We start from the raw sequence: 18,730 nt of genomic DNA, 5'->3' as shown, positions 1-18,730 counted from the left end.
AAAGGTTAAATGTGATTCAAGAGAGAGCTAATGGAATGACCAGCCTGGAGCTCTGCTTGGAAGTCAGGTGCTGTTACAGAGAAGGCATGTTAATTCATACTGCAGGGTTTCCAGCTCCTGCTTTTGTCTGCACAAAGGCTGAGTCCTAGCCCTGCTTACCTGTTCCCAGAGAGGCCCTGAGGAGTAGTGACCCACAGACCCCCAGCTTTGCAGAACCCTGCCATTAGAACTATAGGAGAGCATCAAAAGTCTTAATGTAGGTGCTAATATGTGTGTACCTTGGGACACTAGGGATCCTGACAGATGATTTCCTCCCTCATGCTGTCTGTTTAATGGGTAGCTAATTAGCTGCTTTACTGTGCTTGTTAAAGCTAAAATCACCCAAAAATGTGGCTCTTCCATTCCCTAATTATTTTTCTACATAATTTCAGGGATACAAAATGGTTTACGGGCATCTGCTCTGGATATGAAATTGCTTTTTTGTGTATTTTCCTTTTTTGTTGCTGTGTCCTGTCTTCCTCTTCTCTATACCGTTGTTACATTAGCCTGCCAGTGGCGTTTTGGCAGACCCCTCTTGGAGAGCCTCTGAGCATTTCTCTCCCATGAGCCCTGTGACCCAATGGATCTAAATGCTGTGTGTTTCTAGAGTGTGCCATGATGTTAATTTTGAGATACTGCTTTCCCAATTTTTGCTTTACATGGTTTCCTGGTAATATCTTCTTACAGTATCAATCCTCTGGATGTGATCTGCTTTTGCTTCCAGTGAGAACTCAGTCTCTGTCTGCATACTCATCAGCCCCTTGGTCTGCAGGAAAGGGATCTGTTTGCTTTGTAATCTTGTGTAGGCATAGAGCATTAAACTGTTCCAGAGTGGTTCAAACTTAAACAATGGAAGGTTAGGTTAGATATAAGGAAGAAGTTCTTTACTGTGAGGGTGGTGAAGCACTGGAATGGGTTGCCCAAGGAAGTTTTGAATGCTCCATCCCTGGCGGTGTTCAAGGCCAGGTTGGATGGAATCTTTGGTGACATGGTTCAGTGTGAGGCATCCCTGCCCATGGCAGGGGGATTGAACTAAATGATCTTAAGGTCCTTTCCAACCCTAACTATTCTATGATTCTGTAACTCTTCCAAGTAATACTAAGCGTTTACTTCCCATGTTAGCAGATGTCTTCTCAGGACTGTGCTGCTGTCTTGATACCATATCCCCTTAATGTTTGGAACTTCTTTTTTTAATTTTGATTCTCAATCAGTTACTTGTAATAGTTAACATTTCCCATGGTCTGTTACAGGTGTTCAGCAGAAGACTTCTTAGCTCAGTCCTCCCTTTGTGTAGCTCTGCAACCCAGTGCCTTGAAATCTGCTACTAGTTTTTTGTTATAATATTGTTGCTCATAAAAGGCATTGGAAAGGTCCTGAGCTCTGAAGATAGCAAGGATATTAAAAGGTAGCCTTCTTCAGTCTGGCTTGCTTCTCTGTAGAACCAAGATCCCTAATTCCCCAGGGGACTTTTCCCATTCCTCCTTCTTGTTCTACTGCTAGGCAGCGACGTGAGCTCTACCAGTGTAGTTGCAGTAATTTAAATGTTCCTATCCCAGCTCTCTTTCTCACCTCTGCCTCTCCCCCCTGTAGCACAAGCACACGTGGTATCAGCTGCTGCAGTTTCCTCTCTGGTGTATTAGCAAAGAAAGTCCATGATCTTGGACAGAGATAGTATCTTCAGCTGCTAAAAGTCTCTGGAGCAAAAGTCAAGCTGTGTATTGATAGCATCTCTCACTTCCACTTTTATTTCCTTTCCATTTATCTTCAGCTTCTTTCTGCTATAGTTCTGTGTATGAAAAACATTATTTCAGATGTCAGTGAGTTGAAGGGGAAGAGACAATGTTAAGTGCTTAACAGCTTTTCCATAATGGCCTTTTAGCAAACGCCATTCCTAGATAGGACACTACTCTCAAATACAGTATAACAACATGTCTTAAGGCATGATCAGACTTGCCTTCAGTATGTGATGTTAAATGGAGGCCACATTTTCTTAAAAATTTATCCCACCCTAACACACTGTGGTTTAATTTGAATGGAAGGGTAAGATAAGGTTATCATTAAACCAAAAGCAGGATTGATAGAGTGTGCCAAACTGCTTGCCGTACATGCATGCACAAAGCATGATATGGTTTCATTCTCCAGATGATGGAGGTTACTGGCAATGGAATCAGAAGCTGTATGTCCTCTTTCCCCTCCAATTTCACTTTGTATAAGCCAGCAAGGATAAAACAAGATGATAACCAGATGCCGTGGGCTGTTACTGAGGATAAGCCCCAAGTCTCTGTTACTGGAATTTGCCTTTGTTCAGCCTAACAACTGTTTCATCACTGAGAGGAGTAGCAGCAGCAGCATCTCACCTAGTGGCCGACACAGACTTCTACTCTTCCTTTTTACAATGCAGTTTAGAGAAGTTATGCTTTTGGTTTTGTCTTTTAAGAGGAAACTTACCCTGGGACTGATTAACAACAGGCTATTTGGTTCGGCTGTTATGGCCAGCAGTTAAAAAAACTGATGAACCTATTATCAGAATAACAGGGTGGCTCAAGGGACTGGTAGCATCAAAGCTGTGTCACACACCTGCACTTAAAGTTTTCATGCTTATTTCTCGCAAAAATTCAGAGGCAGTGTTAGATAATCTGTTCTCTTTCAGGGAAATATTATTTTGGAGACCTTTGCCCCGCTAATGCTTTACAGAATGTTTCAGATAGGTCTTGAACCTCTTCTAAAAGGTAATAAATTATACATATTCTTCACAAATATGCAAGAACAATTTCTGGGCATATTGCCACTCATGCACCTGGAGAATTATTAGAAGAGTGAACAAATATTGATTAATCGATTCTAGTTGATTAACTGGAAGATGAAAGAAAGCATAATGCAAATGTATTTTATGAATAGAGGACTCATACTCAAGGCCAAAGCATCCCTTGAAATTTGCTACAACAGAAGATTCTAATAATGCCCTTATGTTCTTAAAAATATTGGTAAAGAATTAGGACTACAGATGCTGGAGCAATTAATGGGAATACATAGATAGATAGATCTATCTATATATATGAGTGAGCCCAGAATGCCTGACCAGAGTTGATGCACTGCTCTCTTCAAGGGGCACAAAGCTCTTTGCAAACTAATGGGTTCCTCAAAGAAATAGATCTGCACTTAATCATCTGTATTTCTGTAAAATGAATACTTAGATTTATGAAATGGGGATTCTCTCCACCTTGTCTATTGCATCAGAGTGTGGCCAGCAGGACTAAGGAAATGGTCATCCTCCTGTACTCGTCACTCGTAAGGCCGACCTTGAACACTGTGTTCAGTTTTGGGCCCCTCTTACAAGAGAGATATTGACATGCTGGAGCAGGTCCAAGGAAGAGCAACAAGAATGGCAAAGGGCCTAGAGCAAAAGTCTTATGAGGAGTGGCTGAGGGAACTGGGGTCGTTTAGCCTGAAGAAGAGAAGGCTCGGGGGACATATCTAGAACTGCCAGAAAGGAGGATGGAGAGAGAAGGTGGCTGATCTCTTCTCCTAAGTAACAAGTAATAGGACAAGAGGAAGCAGCCTCAAGTTGTACCACAGGAGGTTCAGATTAGATATGAGTTAAAAATTCTTCATAGAAAGTGTTGTCAAGCATTGGAAGAGGATGCCCAGGGAAGTGGTTGAGTTGCTATCCTGGAGGCATTTAAAAGACATGTACGTGTGGCGCCTAGGGATGTGGTTTAGTGGTGGACTTGGCAATGTTAGGTTAATGGTTGAACTCAGTGATCTTAAGGGTCTTTTCCTACCCGAATGATTCAATGATTCTCTAATCAGTTATTGAAGATGTTCTGCAAAAGGACTGCCCAGTGTATGGTGCCTTTGTGGCACCATATGCTGAATATATGCCAGATACGATATGGCTGAAGAATTTTGGAAACTATTTGCAACTCTGAAATATTTCTACTATTTTTCTAGCCAACAGCCAGAAAGAATCAGCCAACTTGCTCAGAGGACTAGTTACAAAATACAAAAAGTGCTACTGAGCCTCACTGATGGGCATGTGCATGATGGTGGAGAGGCAGAATACTAACTTAACATTGAGCTGTGTGAAGGAAGGTTAAGGTATATTCTCAAGGAAAATATTATTACTTGAAAACATTGATTATACATTGAAATACAAATAAGATTATTCGATAGTGAAGAATTAAATGCCTTTTGATTAGTTTACAAGTGGATATTACACAATAGAGCTAAACATTTTGAATTGGATCAATGGTGCTGCTGACACTCATATTGGAGTATGTACATGTTTTTTTTTCCTGAAAAACAAATGCAGAGGCCTGTAGACATGAGTTCTGTAATTGACTCTTCCTCTCCAAGGTCCTGACTTGTTGATTAGGAATTCCTTTTCTTCCTGTAGCTTCCCTACCTATCTTTTGCTAACTATTTCTGTCAAGCCTTTTTTTTTCTTTCCCTACTTCCTACTCTGGTATTCTGTCTGCTTCATTACCTTCTTAATATCATAATGAGCATTAATTAATAAAGTGGTTTATGAACTCAGGGCAATAGAAGAACTGTGGATTCATAGACTAAAGAATACCTATCTTTGTGACTAACTACCTGCTAACTGGTTTGTTTTTACTAGTTATCAGTCATAGTCACATGCCCTTCATATTAAATGTTTCCTTATTCCTCAGTATTTTGAAGACTTTAATTACAGGAAAAATGTCATTTGATTGACTAGAAATACGTATTTTGTTTGTCGGTGAATTAATAAGGATGCCCAAAGGCAGAGTTTGACTGACTGCAGTAGATTATTTTGACATTTTCCATTCTTGTCACCTTTATGCAGTTCAGTAATTGGTTAACAGCAAACTAGATCAGAGGTCATTCTCTGTCCCTGAGGCCATGCACTGCAGTATGACGTACATACATAAATAAAACTAAACTGTCTTGCACTCTTATTTCCTCCTAAGCCCACCAAATCAAGCAATTAACCAGGGTGGTTTTACCTTTTGTGGGAAGAAGCTCTGGCTTAAGCATTCCTCCAAGCCATGACCAGGGCTTGTCAGGAGGAGTGACAGTTGGCACAAACCAAAGCTCTACCACCTGTGCTAATAACTGCACCAAGAGCAAACCAGCCCAGACTGTATCATGTCAGTGCTTGAAACCATCCCCTGGTCCTGTTCAGTTTGTGCTTCTAGTTGTAGTCTCTGATTCTGACTGACCTGAATAGGCAAAAGAACTTTACTAGCAGAGTTCATTTAAGCTGGTATAAAGCTAGGGTAGATATCACATCAGTCTAAGTAAGAGGAAAGAAAACCATATCATCCCTGTTTTAGGTGATACAAAAGGGTATATCATGCTGGCTCATACTGATAAGGGAGCTAATCCTCCTTTGCATCCTGGCTTTCCAGCAGTTACATTCACACTTGAAAGCAAGGCTGATTGAGACAGTAATAATGGCTGTAACTATGTCATGTTTGTCTAGCAAATTATTTTGTGAAATCACGCTCTATCATTAAAGTCTAATTGGTAGAAAGACTTTTGAGAGAAATGCAGTGACTACACTTCAAATAAAGGAAATTTATTTATTAAAAAGAAAATCTTGATAGATGAATTTGGTTTGTTTGTATTATGAATGTGTCTTTCAGGAAATAAGATTGCTCATTCAGGCTCCTCTGTTTTCTCTATCACAAAGGATGGTGATCAAAGCATGCTTTCATGACAACAACTGAAGGTTTCTTTTTCTAAAAAATGTTATTTTGTTGAAGTATTTACATGCTTTGCTTTGCAGTTTAGAATTAAATAAATAAAATAATCATTGAGTATATTAATCAATGTATGTAAATAAACATTATGTAAAGAATAAAATTTCAAATAATTTCAACTTTAGTTTTGGTTCTTGATATTTGTAAAGTGTATTATCCTTAAGAAAAATAAATGCTTTATTGTATTTGAAAAAAATGTTTAAAGATTATGAATATTTAGCAGAAACCATAAAGATTACACAACATACATGTTTAATACTTCAGATCTATAAATTTTATTTCTGTGAAAAAGTTTATCATATTTTAAAGTATCTTCCTTTAGAATATTGATTATCAGATTACCATGGCATTACACATGGCAGATTTACAAACACTTGATATAAAAAACCCTTCCTGTTTTATTTTATATGTATTTTTTCAAGCTAGAACTGCTTTAAGGAAGAATAGCTTTCAGATTGCACCATTTTACAAAATACCAGAATTAATTCTGTGTATGATAACAGATCTTCTTTTTAATTCTAAAATTGCCCATCTTTATCCTTTCAAAGTAACTATGAAGGGTGTCAGTAAATTGAGTCTCAGTCTGGCAGAGAATCAAGAGGATTCATGTAGAGCAAGCTGGGCAAGCAATTTTGTAATTCTCATGGTAAAAGCAAAAAACACATGGCTGGTTTGGTTATTACAGTCTGCTCTATCTTAATTTCATGTATAAAGCTTTGGAAAAGGGACTGATTGTCCTTACATCAGCTGCAATTTACTTAGAAAGTTAAAATACATGTTACTTCAGCAGACAATAGACAGCTCTCAAATGTATTAAATACCTTAAAGTGTTTAAAAGATTTTTTTAAAGAGAATTGCATTTGTGAATTCTACTCTGTTGTCTGAAAAAGTCATAGATTTACCTACAGAGAAGTTGTGGTTTGTTGAGCTTGATTTGTAATTAAGTGATTGAAAATGTTTTAACCAGAAATTTGAGATAAAGCATACTAAATAACAATTACAACTGTATGTATTATTCCTTCAGTACAGCAAATAGCCGTCTTGTTAGGCTAATCTTTTTTCCAAGATGTCTTGGGAGTATTTTAATTTTCAAGGATTTGGGACCATATAATACTTTCCTTTTTTGCTTTGCTTACATTTAGAAGATAACATCTACTTTCTAACCTCCCCTGAAGTATGGAGTGCTCTGCATGTTATTACTTGTTGTCAAATGGCAGCCAAGGGCTGTTGGTTGAGGAGCCACTTTGACAGTTCAGATGTAAAGCAAGGAGAAGGAAATGTGCTGCTTCAAATGCTTTAGACAACTAACTGTCATTTGGTCCATTTTGCAGATTCTGTAGGAGTTCCATTTACTTTACACAGGGATAGTGAAGTAATATTACCTATTAGCTGAAGCGTGAAAGATTTTAAAAGGCAATTCTTGTACCTACTTTTCAATCTCTCCCAGTGACGCACACACAGAGTTTTCTCTGAAATAGAATATAACCCATTCATTGGTAGTAAAATGATTCTTCTTTTTGCAAATACACAAGCTTTCTATACTAAGAAAGGTACTAAATAGAGGCATAGTTAAATGATTCCGTGCTGGCCTGGGTAGGCTGTGTGACGCCTTACTGTATTTTACCACGATACTGAGGATGGATGCTGACATTCTGTTGTTCTTTGTGCCCACACACAGTGAACTCTGTGAAGTAAAATTGTATTTAGCTTCCATTTTAAAAAAGGCTTGGATAACATGGTACTGCTGATATTCTGAAAAGCTTTGAGTAATTGAAGAAATTCAACAGGATAAGGGTGGAATTAATTGAGCCTAAGTTTATCTGTCTAAAAATTAAGCATCTTAACTATGAGTTACAGTACATTTATCGTCAGAGGAAAGAAAGTGGGATCTCTAGAGAATGATTCTGAGCTATCTAGTATGGTTATCTCTGTCCAAGGGCTGCAGAAGAACTCTAGAAAAGTCAAATGTCATCCATCTTTCAGTGGCTGGAAATGCTAGAACTGGTCCATTGTAAGATGGGTATCTAAATCATAGGCTTTTCTTTACAATGTCTTTCACTGGAACTTGCTTGTTCCTATATGATACATACTTATAAAGCTCTAAAAAGTAGAGGATAGTTTTGTGTTTATTGTCAGAATTTTAGGCATATTGCTGGATAAACTGAATATAAAATTTAAGTTATGAAGTTACACTTCTAGGGTTCATATAATTCTAATAATAGTTTGTATAATGTGCAATGAGGTGTATTTGAGTTCTTTTAAATGTGAATAGTTAAGTTTTAGCAGATTTACACCAAACAAGAAAATGATGTGATTTTTGTTATTAGACAGTCATAACTCAGATGATGACACTTTGTTGGTCCATTAACGTTTCTCTCTAAGCATTTGTATTCCATTCAAATTAACAAAGTAATTTAGAAGCCTGTCTATAAAATCTTACTTCCTGAGTCCAGCATTTACTTACTCAGCCAAAGCACTGCAGACCTTTAAGGTTACATCTATCCCACCATTGTGCAGCCATTGTATAATTTAGATTTTCAAAATATTTTGCAGTCATTTTAAAAGTCTAAATTCTGTACAATAATTCTAAAGACAAGAACAGGTAAGTGTGTTGCACGCCATAGGGGATATAGTTCTTTCTTTTAACTGTGTATGTAACAGAATTTTGAAGGGTGGAACTGTCTTTGGATGCTCATGAGCTAATAATATTGCAGGCAAGACCTATGTTATCATTGGCAGGGACAAGAAGGGAAGCTGGGCCCTGGAAGAGAAAAAAGCTAACACTGAATAGTAAATAAAACTCTTTCCAATTGATCCACGCATTTCTGTAGCATGAATGTTTTCTATGCATGAATACTTTCTACCTGCATATTGGGAGGCTGGTCAGTTAGTCAATTTGAAGAGTAAAATTTTACCAGCAGATGATAATTTCTTGTCTTTGCCTGTGTTCTTTTAAATAGGAACAGATGTCTCAGGTGTTAGATGCGATGTTTGAAAAGCTGGTTGAAGGAGGGGAACATGTCATTGATCAAGGGGATGATGGTGACAACTTCTACGTCATCGATAGGTGAATCACTGTGTCTTATTATAGCACAAAGTATTATGCAAAAGTCCACTGAGAAAAATCTGTTTCTCTATGTAATTGTATTTAACTCTTACATATGTTTGCATGGGGGAAAAAAGAAAAGAACATGTGTGAGCCATTGCAGCTCTCTGAGCTACAGAGAGTGGTGTTTGAAAGGAGACGGAATTTTCATATGGAAATATGTCCCTAACCTCTTTATGTGTTGCTAGATCCCAAAGGCTGGTTTTGGTTTGATTTACATGGAAAGAAATCTAATGTAAACCGCAATGGTAAAAGTTTTACAGCTCAATATTTGAAATCTTACTGCGATTCAATACTATGTGCAAACTTTATTGCTTATATGAATGTTATTAGGCCTTGAGTAGCTAAGTCATTACGCTTCATTTGGAAATCTGTATCGGAAAAAGCAGGTAACTAAGTAAAATCTTACTGATCACAAAGCTGTTTATCATTGCTGAATCCAGTGGGTTAGGAAGAGTGTTTACCTTGGAATCCTTTGCTAGTCTGTTGGCACAGGCTCAACCAGGCTGTCCCAGAACACTTTTTCTTATTTCTAAGTTTACTGTTAGGCTAACAGCGATTTCTGAGAGAGTTTGAAAGGAGTGTTGTGCTAAAGCTCTAAAGAAATGCAAAAGTTTTTGGTCATTGTAGCCAGCCTGCCAAAAGAGGTATTCTGCTGTATTTAGCATTGGTGCAGCTTTACCTTGAGTAGTCTGTGCAGTTCTGAGTCTTACAGTTTGAGAAGGATGTTAAGTTACTTATATGTGCCCAAGGAGAGCAACAAAGCTGGTGAAAGGGCTGGAAAGCATGTCCTGTGAGGAGCAGCTGAGGACTTTGTGTTTCTTTGGTTTAGAGAAAAGCAAGCCGATGGGTGACCTCAATGCCCTTTACAGCTTCCTGATGAGGGGAGGTGGAGAGGGAGGTGTTGAGCTCTTCTTCCTGGTATCCAGTGATCGGATGCATGGGACTGGTTCAGAGCTGCACAAGGGGAGGTTCAGTCTGGTCATCGGAAAAATTTCTATACCAGAAGTGTAGCCAAACTCTGGAACAGGTTTCCTAGACAGGTGGTCAATGCCCTAAGCCTGTCAGTGTTTGAGAGGCATTTGGACAGTGCCATTAGTAACATGCTTTAATTTTTGTTCATCCCTGAAGAGGCTGGACTTTTGGAGTAGATGATCACCTGAGATCCCTTCCCACTGAAATAGTCAGAAGATCATAGAAGTGTGGAAGGATTCTTTGCTTAAGAGTCAGTGTTTTTCAGCTTCATGAGGTTACAGTTTGTCATCTCTTATCCAAAAAGCTGCAGGGACTTCACAGTATTCTCTCAGCCTTGCCGTTTTTAGGTGCAGTGAATCACCTCTATGTCCATTACCAGTAACATCATTGCACAGATTTTTGTACTGCATTCGCATGATTTATTGACACATACCATACACATATTCAGCTCTGAACAAAATGATGACTCAGCATTAATGGGGATGGCTGTGTCATGTTTTACAAGGTACCAGATTTTAATGCATTCCCAAAGCAAAAAAAAAAAAGTTCCTAATTTAATGATGGGAAGAAAGAATCCAAAATATATTGGATAAATACATGCCTTTATTTCATAATCTTAAATAGCGTTCATATCCATTCCTTCAGTTTCCTGCAAGTCCTCTATTTATTACATTATGAATAACTACTTCAGAATATTTTAAATGTCAAATAACTTGTATTATTATTTCATTGACCATACCATAGCGATTTCTGCAAAAACTTGTTACATTTGTATTTAGTGTGTTTAAAATTAAGAAAGAGATACTAAATTAGATATTTTTCAATAAGTTCCAATGATCGATAGATCACTGTACATTCAGTCTGTCTTTAATCTGATTTAATGTAAAAACTAATAATCCTATACTTCCCTTTAAAAAGGAACTACTTTTCTTAGTTACAGAAGTGATTGATATATCTCTGCAAGGTCTTTAATAAGTGAATATATATTTCAAACACTTTATCTTTGGAATTCATGGTAAAAAAAAAAACACAGCGAGAGGCTGCTTAGCAAAGACCAGACTGGATTCTACTCACTTTATTTGCATATTTTATTGACAGAGGTACCTATGATATTTATGTAAAATGCGATGGTGTTGGGAGATGTATTGGAACCTATGATAACCGAGGAAGTTTTGGTGAGTTGGCCTTAATGTACAATACACCCAGAGCAGCTACAATTATAGCTACCTCTCCTGGTGCCATCTGGGGCCTGGTAAGTGAAATACTTGTTGTCAGATGCTAGTTGTTTAAAATGTTCTATATAAATTGCATTGGTCTGCTGTATCAGCATTAAACAGAAATATAATTTTTGAAAGTTTAATTTTAAAGATTCTGAGAATTCCCAACACAATGCTGTCTTTTTTCCAGAATCTGCAGAAGCAAACCTGAGGCTTAAGAAAACAGTTTTTTTTAAAAAAAGATCATTTTGTGTTATTCTATTTTAATGATCATTTCCCAAATTGCTGACCACTTGACAAGCGCTTAGATAAATATTTAAAATGTTTTTCCACATCTTGATAGGAAATGCCTTTGGTTCCAGAGTACAATTCAAATACAAGGTTATTTTTCAGTGTTATATTATCTGGATCTTTGACAATAGTAACAGAATTTACCAAAACAGTGAAACTGGGATAGCCACCTTCTTCAAGATTAACGTATCAATGCAATGACAGATCCCAAGATAATATTTTCCTCTTGAAACAAAGAAACTTTAACCCACAGGAATTTGGGGATCATGGCAGGGTTTAGGACACTGTAAGAATGGCTTTAAACTGTGTTGGGTTCTATTGGCCAGCAAGTCCCACCTGTAGCAGTGAAGGTTTGCAAACCATTTCACCTCTCTCTCTGACACAGTCGTACGAAATTAAGAGAAGAAAACAGCATACATGTAGTTTTGCCATCTGTTTGCTTCACTGGGATTGCCAAACACTAAGGAATGTCCAGTTGGCTGTTTAGGGCAGCAGTGAGTCTTGTTCTGCTGAAATAGCAGAAAGTGGACTCTGACCTAAGACACAGTGTATTTTGGTTTTGTTTGTATAAGAACATAAAAACCTCTTGGAGTACATATCAGTACGTGTGGGACCTCAGGATAATGAATAAGCTTTGTAAATTAAATATTTAAATATTGAGGCTTTCTTAAATGTCTTAAATTACCCACTTGACCTGTTTTAAGGTAAACTCTGTACCTTCTATATGTAAATGCTGTATGCATTTTCTGCCAGAGGACAGAGCATTTCTCAATGTGAGTCAGATCAGGAGCTTAACTTTAGGAGCTCTAGAGGAATCTTTCTCAACTGACTGTATGGGGAGACTAGCCAGCTAGTTTGATGGCTACGTTAAAATTGGGCAATTTGGACATATTCGGCCATGTCTAAAGTATTTTCTACCATGCATGTATTTTCTGCTAATAAACTCTCCTTTCCTCTTCATGTTCACAGGACAGGGTAACGTTCCGAAGAATCATTGTAAAAAATAATGCCAAAAAGAGAAGAATGTATGAAAATTTTATTCAGTCGTTGCCATTTCTTAAATCTTTAGAAGTAAGATTTCTGTTGTGTTATTTTAATGGTTGTATCAGTGGTACCTGAGAAGATTCTGCTTTTGCAAAGTTTGAATTTGGAATTCAGTTTTTCTCCACAGTAAAATTTTGAACATATTTGTTTTGGAGAGATACCATATTTTTTATATTTCTGATTTTTCAGGATAAAGACCTATTGTTAATATTGTATCTTTAAAAATATATGTTTGGTTTTGTGGGGTTTTTTTACCTTTACCTTATTAAGCTTAATTTTACAAGATATTAGCCAATAAAATTAAACAATGATTTAGGGAATTACAAAATACTTTCATTTATCAGCTATATTTTTACCTGCATGCTTTTCTGAAAATAATTTTGGAAGACCTGGGATACATAGACTTCTTACAAAAATGGAAGCTCTATCAAAACATCTAGCTGTTAAGGTTATAATATACCTTCTGTAACACTCTTCAGCAGTTTTTCCTTTTTTTTATTGATTACCAAACCAGGAATATAAAGATACATTTTTCTGTGCAAAGATTCATAAAAAGAAAGGGCTTTCTAAGTATAATATTGTAATGTTAACCAAATATTTCTTACATTTTCTGTTTTTAAATGAAGGTATCTGAGCGTTTAAAAGTGGTTGATGTGATTGGTACCAAAGTGTACAAAGATGGAGAACAAATCATTGCTCAGGTACAGTTTATTTCTAATTTTACTTTTTCTATTACAATAAGTAACAATTTAACATTTTATCTATAGGCAATACATACTTTTAAGCTAAGTTGTTATTTTTCAGCCAAAACAAAACAAAAAATATCTTCGATCTAAGAGAGGTGATTATTTGGCTTCAGAAGCTAATTTTTCACTTCTGGTACCTTGAAAAACATCCCTTTGTTGGTATCAGTAAAGGAGTCAACATTTTTAGTATACTTAGAAATTCAAACTGTACAGAAGAATGTTTGCTTCCAATAGAACCATAGAATTGCTTAGCCTGGAAAAGATCTTTTGAGATTATCGAGTCCAACTGTTAACCCAGCACTGGCAAGTCTACCACTAACCATCTCCCCAGTAGGAGCACTGAAGACTTATCTTGTGTTCTTAAAAGATCATAATCTTTTGAAGAGGAATGCAGAAGTGAACTCCTCAGGGTAGGCAGCTGAGATTGTCTTGCCCCAGAATAATTACTGGGTATCAGATAGCCTTTGGAGGATTATGATACTGGAAATCATTTGGAAGGAATACAAAGGTGGAGAAACAAGAGTAAGGATCCAAAAATCTTCCATAACATTGTTTTTCTCCATTTTTTTCGGTAAGGCACAGTCAGCTATATCTTTGCATGAAAAAACCTTGCTGTCAGTTCTGTATACATGTTTTGATTATTATGTGCCTAGAGTATGGTTTTCACATTAAAAGTTCTTTCTTTTGCAACAGATATCTAAAGGATGAGCTTCAAGGCACTGGCAGCAAATATTTTAATGTTAACATGAAACTAAAAAGGAAATTTCACATTACTTAATTTATTTTGTTCTTCTACAGGGTGACTTGGCTGATTCCTTCTTCATTGTGGAATCTGGAGAAGTAAGGATTATAATGGCAAGGAAGGTAAACATCCCTAAACCACAAAATTTTTTGAATCTTGATGTATTCTAAGTGCTAAGCAGTAATGTTACCATTGATGCTTATTTTTCTTATGCAGTCCTGAGTCCAGCAAATCTGTGTATCATTCTCTATCTTCCTTTCTCTTCTTCTACTTGATATTTTAGGATAAACAGGATGTAGAAGAGAATGGAGCAGTTGAAATAGCTCGATGCTCAAGAGGACAGTATTTTGGAGAACTTGCGCTCGTAACTAACAAACCACGAGCCGCCTCTGCATTTGCTCTTGGCACTGTCAAATGTTTAGGTATTGTTCAATAGTATTTTATATCTAATGTGAAATGACACATAACCTACCTGGTTGTTTTTATTGTGAACTCTTGTCTTTCTCCAGAATATAAGATTGAATTACCTTTACCCAAATAAGACTGTTTATCATCTACTACTGTGCATTACTATTTACATAATTAATCTGCAAAAATTATTTGTAATCTATAACTGGCATTAAACACAAATTCTCCAACATTTCTCTGATTGCATGGAAGTAAAAATTGTTTCCGGACATTACAGAGAGTATTGCTGCAAACCATTTACAGTTATCAGATAAATGTTTAATACCCTGCAGAAAGGTAAATTATTTCTTTTCTCAGTAGACTTTCATCCAAGAAATAACTGTGGTAAAAATCCTGTCCCATTTTATTACCATGACTTAAGCTTTAGCATATTCTTTGTCTTCACAAGCTGTTAATTTAATCACACTGTAGTCTCAGGCGTAGGGAATGCAAAGACCAAAGGAGTTGTGCTCATAGATAACCCTTCGCTTCCATTGCTTTTCATGGTCTGGTGCTTACCTCCTAAATATTTTTATCTAATTATGGGAAAACTGTATACTGCAAAGACAGATGTAGCATTTTTGAATGACTTTACCAAGCCAGTAACCAGGTTTCTCACTCATAAAGGTACTGGGTTTTTTTTAAATCCTGTTGTGGTTTAACCCCAGACAGACAGCTTGTGCACTCACTCCCCGCCTCTTCTTGCCCTCCCCCTACTCCTGGAGGGACGGAGAGGAGAATCAGAAAGAATGCAACTCCCACGGGTTGAGATAAGAACAGTTTTTTAACTAAGGTATAACACACATCACTACTGCTACCACCAGTAATAGTAATGATAAAGGAAATAACAAGGGAAGAGAATACAACACCCCATCACCAGGTGACCGATAACTTGCCCCCCCAGCCTGATCAAGCACTGACCGATACCTCCCCCAACCCTGCAGTCCACTCTAGCCCCTTCCGGGTCACTCCCCAGTTACCTCCTGGGCATGACGTGCTGTGGTATGGAATACTTCTTTGGTCAGTTTGGGTCAGGTGTCCTGTCTCTGCTTCCTCCCAGCTTCCCTCCTCCCTGGCAGAGCATGAGGCTCACAAAGTCCTTGGCCAAACCAAAACATCATTTTTATCAGCTCTGTTCCCAGCCCGAAAGTCAAAACACAGCACTGCACCAGCTACCAAGAAAGAGAAAAATGACTGCCACTGCTAAACCCAGGACATTATCCACCCCTTATTCCATACCATTCACGTCATGCTCAGATCCCACATTTTCAATATACCATCACTCTTATCTAAGTGCACTCTCATCGTAGTGCATGGGCCAGTCCCTATAAAGCTGCTGAGTCCATCTGGTCCATGATGTCAGGCTCCATCTCTTGTAACAGTCTTTCAGAGCAGGAGAGGCTATGTGCAGTGTTCACACTTGTGAATAACCTGGGCAATAGTATCCATTGCTAAGTCCAACCCTCGATCATGAGTCCATCTCGATGTTGCATCTCTGCTCTCATGGCCTTAAGGGTCATGGGCCCACCAGCCTCAAAATAATTCACTGTCCCCTTCAGCAGTTTCTGCAGCTTGTAGCTGGGGACTCCATACAGCTGCCTTCCATCTCCAATGCTTCCAAAGCACTGGAGGGGCCCAGTGGACTAGATACTTGCCCATACTGTCCCACATGCCCTGCCACTCATGATTGTCCAGCCCTGGGGGAAAACTCGTAGTCCTCCCATATCATCGTCTAACCCCAGACAAGATCCAAACCTGACTCTGCATAACTTTTGAGATCAGACAAAATGGTGGTGGGTAAAACACAGTCTGTATGTGTGCCAACATGCTGATCCCCATCACAATCAGCAGGCAGGTCCCAAGGATACCCAAAGGCCATTTAAAACCTTCAGAACTCTCAAGCGATGCTGCTGTACTTGTCACTGGGGCTGGTGTAGCTGCTGTGCTTGCCAGCTCTCCCACCACTAGCTTCTCTTTTCCTGAGTCCAGCTCTTCCTCCTCTGCCTTGCTGGGAAATGCTGCGGGGTCTCCTGCATCCTCCTGGGGCTCGGCGGGCGGCTTCTGGGGAATGCTCTTGGCCGTCGCGGGGCTGGGCTCGGCCGCAGGGCTCGGCTCTTCCGCCACCTTCTCCCGCTGCTTGGCAGCCGCCTCCTCCCACTCCTCGACTGCCCTGATTCTCCTCTCCGTCCCTCCAGGAGTAGGGGGAGGGCAAGAAGGGGGAGGAGTGGCTGAACAAGTTGTCTGGCTGGGGTTAAACCACGACAAATCCTTATCTCCAAACACACAGGGGTGATCAGGCAATAAAGATCAAAGAGGATAGACAGGAAAGACTAAGAGACAGTGGTGAGGAAGACTGTCATTATTCAGTATGGGTGAGTCACAAAAGATCTCTGTCATTTCCCAAATAGCAGAGATCTTGACTCTTTTTCGGGAGCCAAGAGACTACAGGCCACCAGTTGGAAGCTGGCTCATGTATGAAGTTTTCTCCCTGGCCTGTTGGTTCCCTAGAACTATAATGGATAACAGTATGTGATCGAGCAAAAAAAATCGGGTCAGCTGCACACTGACATTACATGTGAATTACTGCCTCCAACTTTTTGCATGTTTGCTGGGAAATAAGTATCTATTACAATTTCCACTGTGGGTGGAAGCAAGTAAAAATAGCAAGGATATACACCCCAAATACAGCCAGAAACATCAGCAAAAGATGTATTTTTTGTAAATCTCAAGGGTCTTAAAACTGTATTCTTGGGAGGAATCCAGACTTCTTCAGCAGCTCTTGGGTGACATAAATCTTAATAAGAAAATATTTTCAAAATAAGAAATGCAGCAAATTCTATGTTTATTCATGAAGTTTCAAGGCAGCAGCAATGTGTTGGTTGATCTTGGTTTTGCTACGGTAAGAGGTTCTCTTCTGTGCAAACAAGGTATATACCTCATTAGCGTCTGTCCTTTCATTTAAAACCTTATATTGGAATGTCATGAACACCAAGATTAGTGTCTGCAACTGACGTGCACATTGTAATTTGTTTTTCTCTTTCTCTCTCCTTCTATATTAGTTATGGATGTGCAGGCATTTGAAAGGCTTTTGGGACCTTGTATGGAAATTCTGAAAAGAAACATTGCAAACTATGAAGAGCAGCTAGTTGCTCTGTTTGGAACAAACATGGACATTGCCGATACGAGTGCATGAACTAAACATTGGAGCAACAAGATCTGTTATGAGAATATAGCACAGTAGTGGTTAGTCCACTGAGAAATTGTCTTTCTTCCTATAGATGCCAAGCATTTTCTGTGATTTTAAGAATGGGTTTGGGGGTATTTTTTTGACTTCTTACAGTGGAAATACTAGTAAACAGAACAGGAATATAGTAAATAATGGACTTGATTTTTAAAAGTGCTGAGCATTGATAGTTTCACCTGGTATCAAGAGGACCTGTACTAACACAGCACCTTTGAAAATCAAGTCCTTTCACAAAGCATTTCCTTAGAGTAGATTTCAAAAAAAACCCCACATGCCATGAACTTGTTAAACCATCTTCTGTTCTTCAAAAAGGTTACAACTTTTCTGGACAGACTGTTAGTTTGAATGTGATATGTTGAAAGTATTAGTGCACACAAAGTGTTTATATGTATTAATACAGAAGATATACAGTAGATATTACTTTCTGACTATTACAGTTGTCATGATTTTATGTTGCATTTATCACAGATGTAGTGAATCACAAGACTAATCGTAAGATAAAGCATGACAATGCATTTTGTGTAATGCTCATGACCCAAATCTGATTTTTAACATTTTGTAATTTGTTTTAAAGTCCTCTTTGTTTAGTATGTCATGTTTCAGCACGACATTGTAATATCTTATGCAATTTAGAGGACTTGTATATTTTTGCAATAAACTGCATTTTTTATTAGTTACATGTATTCCGTACATGAGTGAGGACAGCTGACAAATTAACCTTCATGCTTTAAAGGCATAGGTCGTTGTCATGTTCTACCCAATCATATATAACCCTATGCTGTTTTCCTTCTCCCTTGTGTTATATTTATGCATTTTGTCTTCTCTATCTATGCTTGTTCTCCAGATTTTTTTAATCTCACTTTTTTTATCTGTTAAATCTTTTACCTGTTTCAAATGAAATGATCTCTGTATTTCTCTCTTCTTACAGTCTGATCTTAGCTATCAAAGACCAGATTCAATTACTGAAGTGACTGATATCAAAAGCCATGCTAAACTAAGCTTATCCTTGAAAAACCCTTATCAGGAAGTGCAAAAATATTTTTTATTTGAAAGATTAATACTTCAAAAGCTTTGCACAAGTCTGTAAAGTGTGTCATTGTTAAAGCTAACACGTCCTGCTTTCAGAAACATG

At 38.1% G+C, this 18,730-nt stretch overlaps 1 protein-coding gene across 1 annotated transcript in view; it reads left to right on the top strand.

Annotated features, from left to right (window-relative positions):
• PRKAR2B (protein kinase cAMP-dependent type II regulatory subunit beta) overlaps nt 1-18,354 on the top strand; it is an 83,142-nt gene extending 64,788 nt beyond the window's left edge. Inside the window, exons 5-11 of the mRNA XM_061366269.1 lie at nt 8,747-8,853; nt 10,966-11,119; nt 12,345-12,446; nt 13,046-13,120; nt 13,964-14,029; nt 14,191-14,329; nt 17,414-18,354. Of these exons, the coding sequence (XP_061222253.1) occupies nt 8,747-8,853; nt 10,966-11,119; nt 12,345-12,446; nt 13,046-13,120; nt 13,964-14,029; nt 14,191-14,329; nt 17,414-17,547 (777 nt within the window). The 3' untranslated portion in view covers nt 17,548-18,354. The remainder of the gene's footprint in view (nt 1-8,746; nt 8,854-10,965; nt 11,120-12,344; nt 12,447-13,045; nt 13,121-13,963; nt 14,030-14,190; nt 14,330-17,413) is intronic.
• The last annotated feature ends 376 nt before the right edge of the window (nt 18,355-18,730 follow it).

Source organism: Neopsephotus bourkii, unplaced genomic scaffold (assembly GCF_033783945.1).
Source record: "Neopsephotus bourkii isolate Nb327-2 ecotype Australia unplaced genomic scaffold, CSIRO-AGI_Nbou_v1 NB_1328, whole genome shotgun sequence".
In the NCBI taxonomy this organism is placed as follows: domain Eukaryota; kingdom Metazoa; phylum Chordata; class Aves; order Psittaciformes; family Psittacidae; genus Neopsephotus; species Neopsephotus bourkii.
This window is presented reverse-complemented; position numbering and strand designations above follow the sequence as displayed.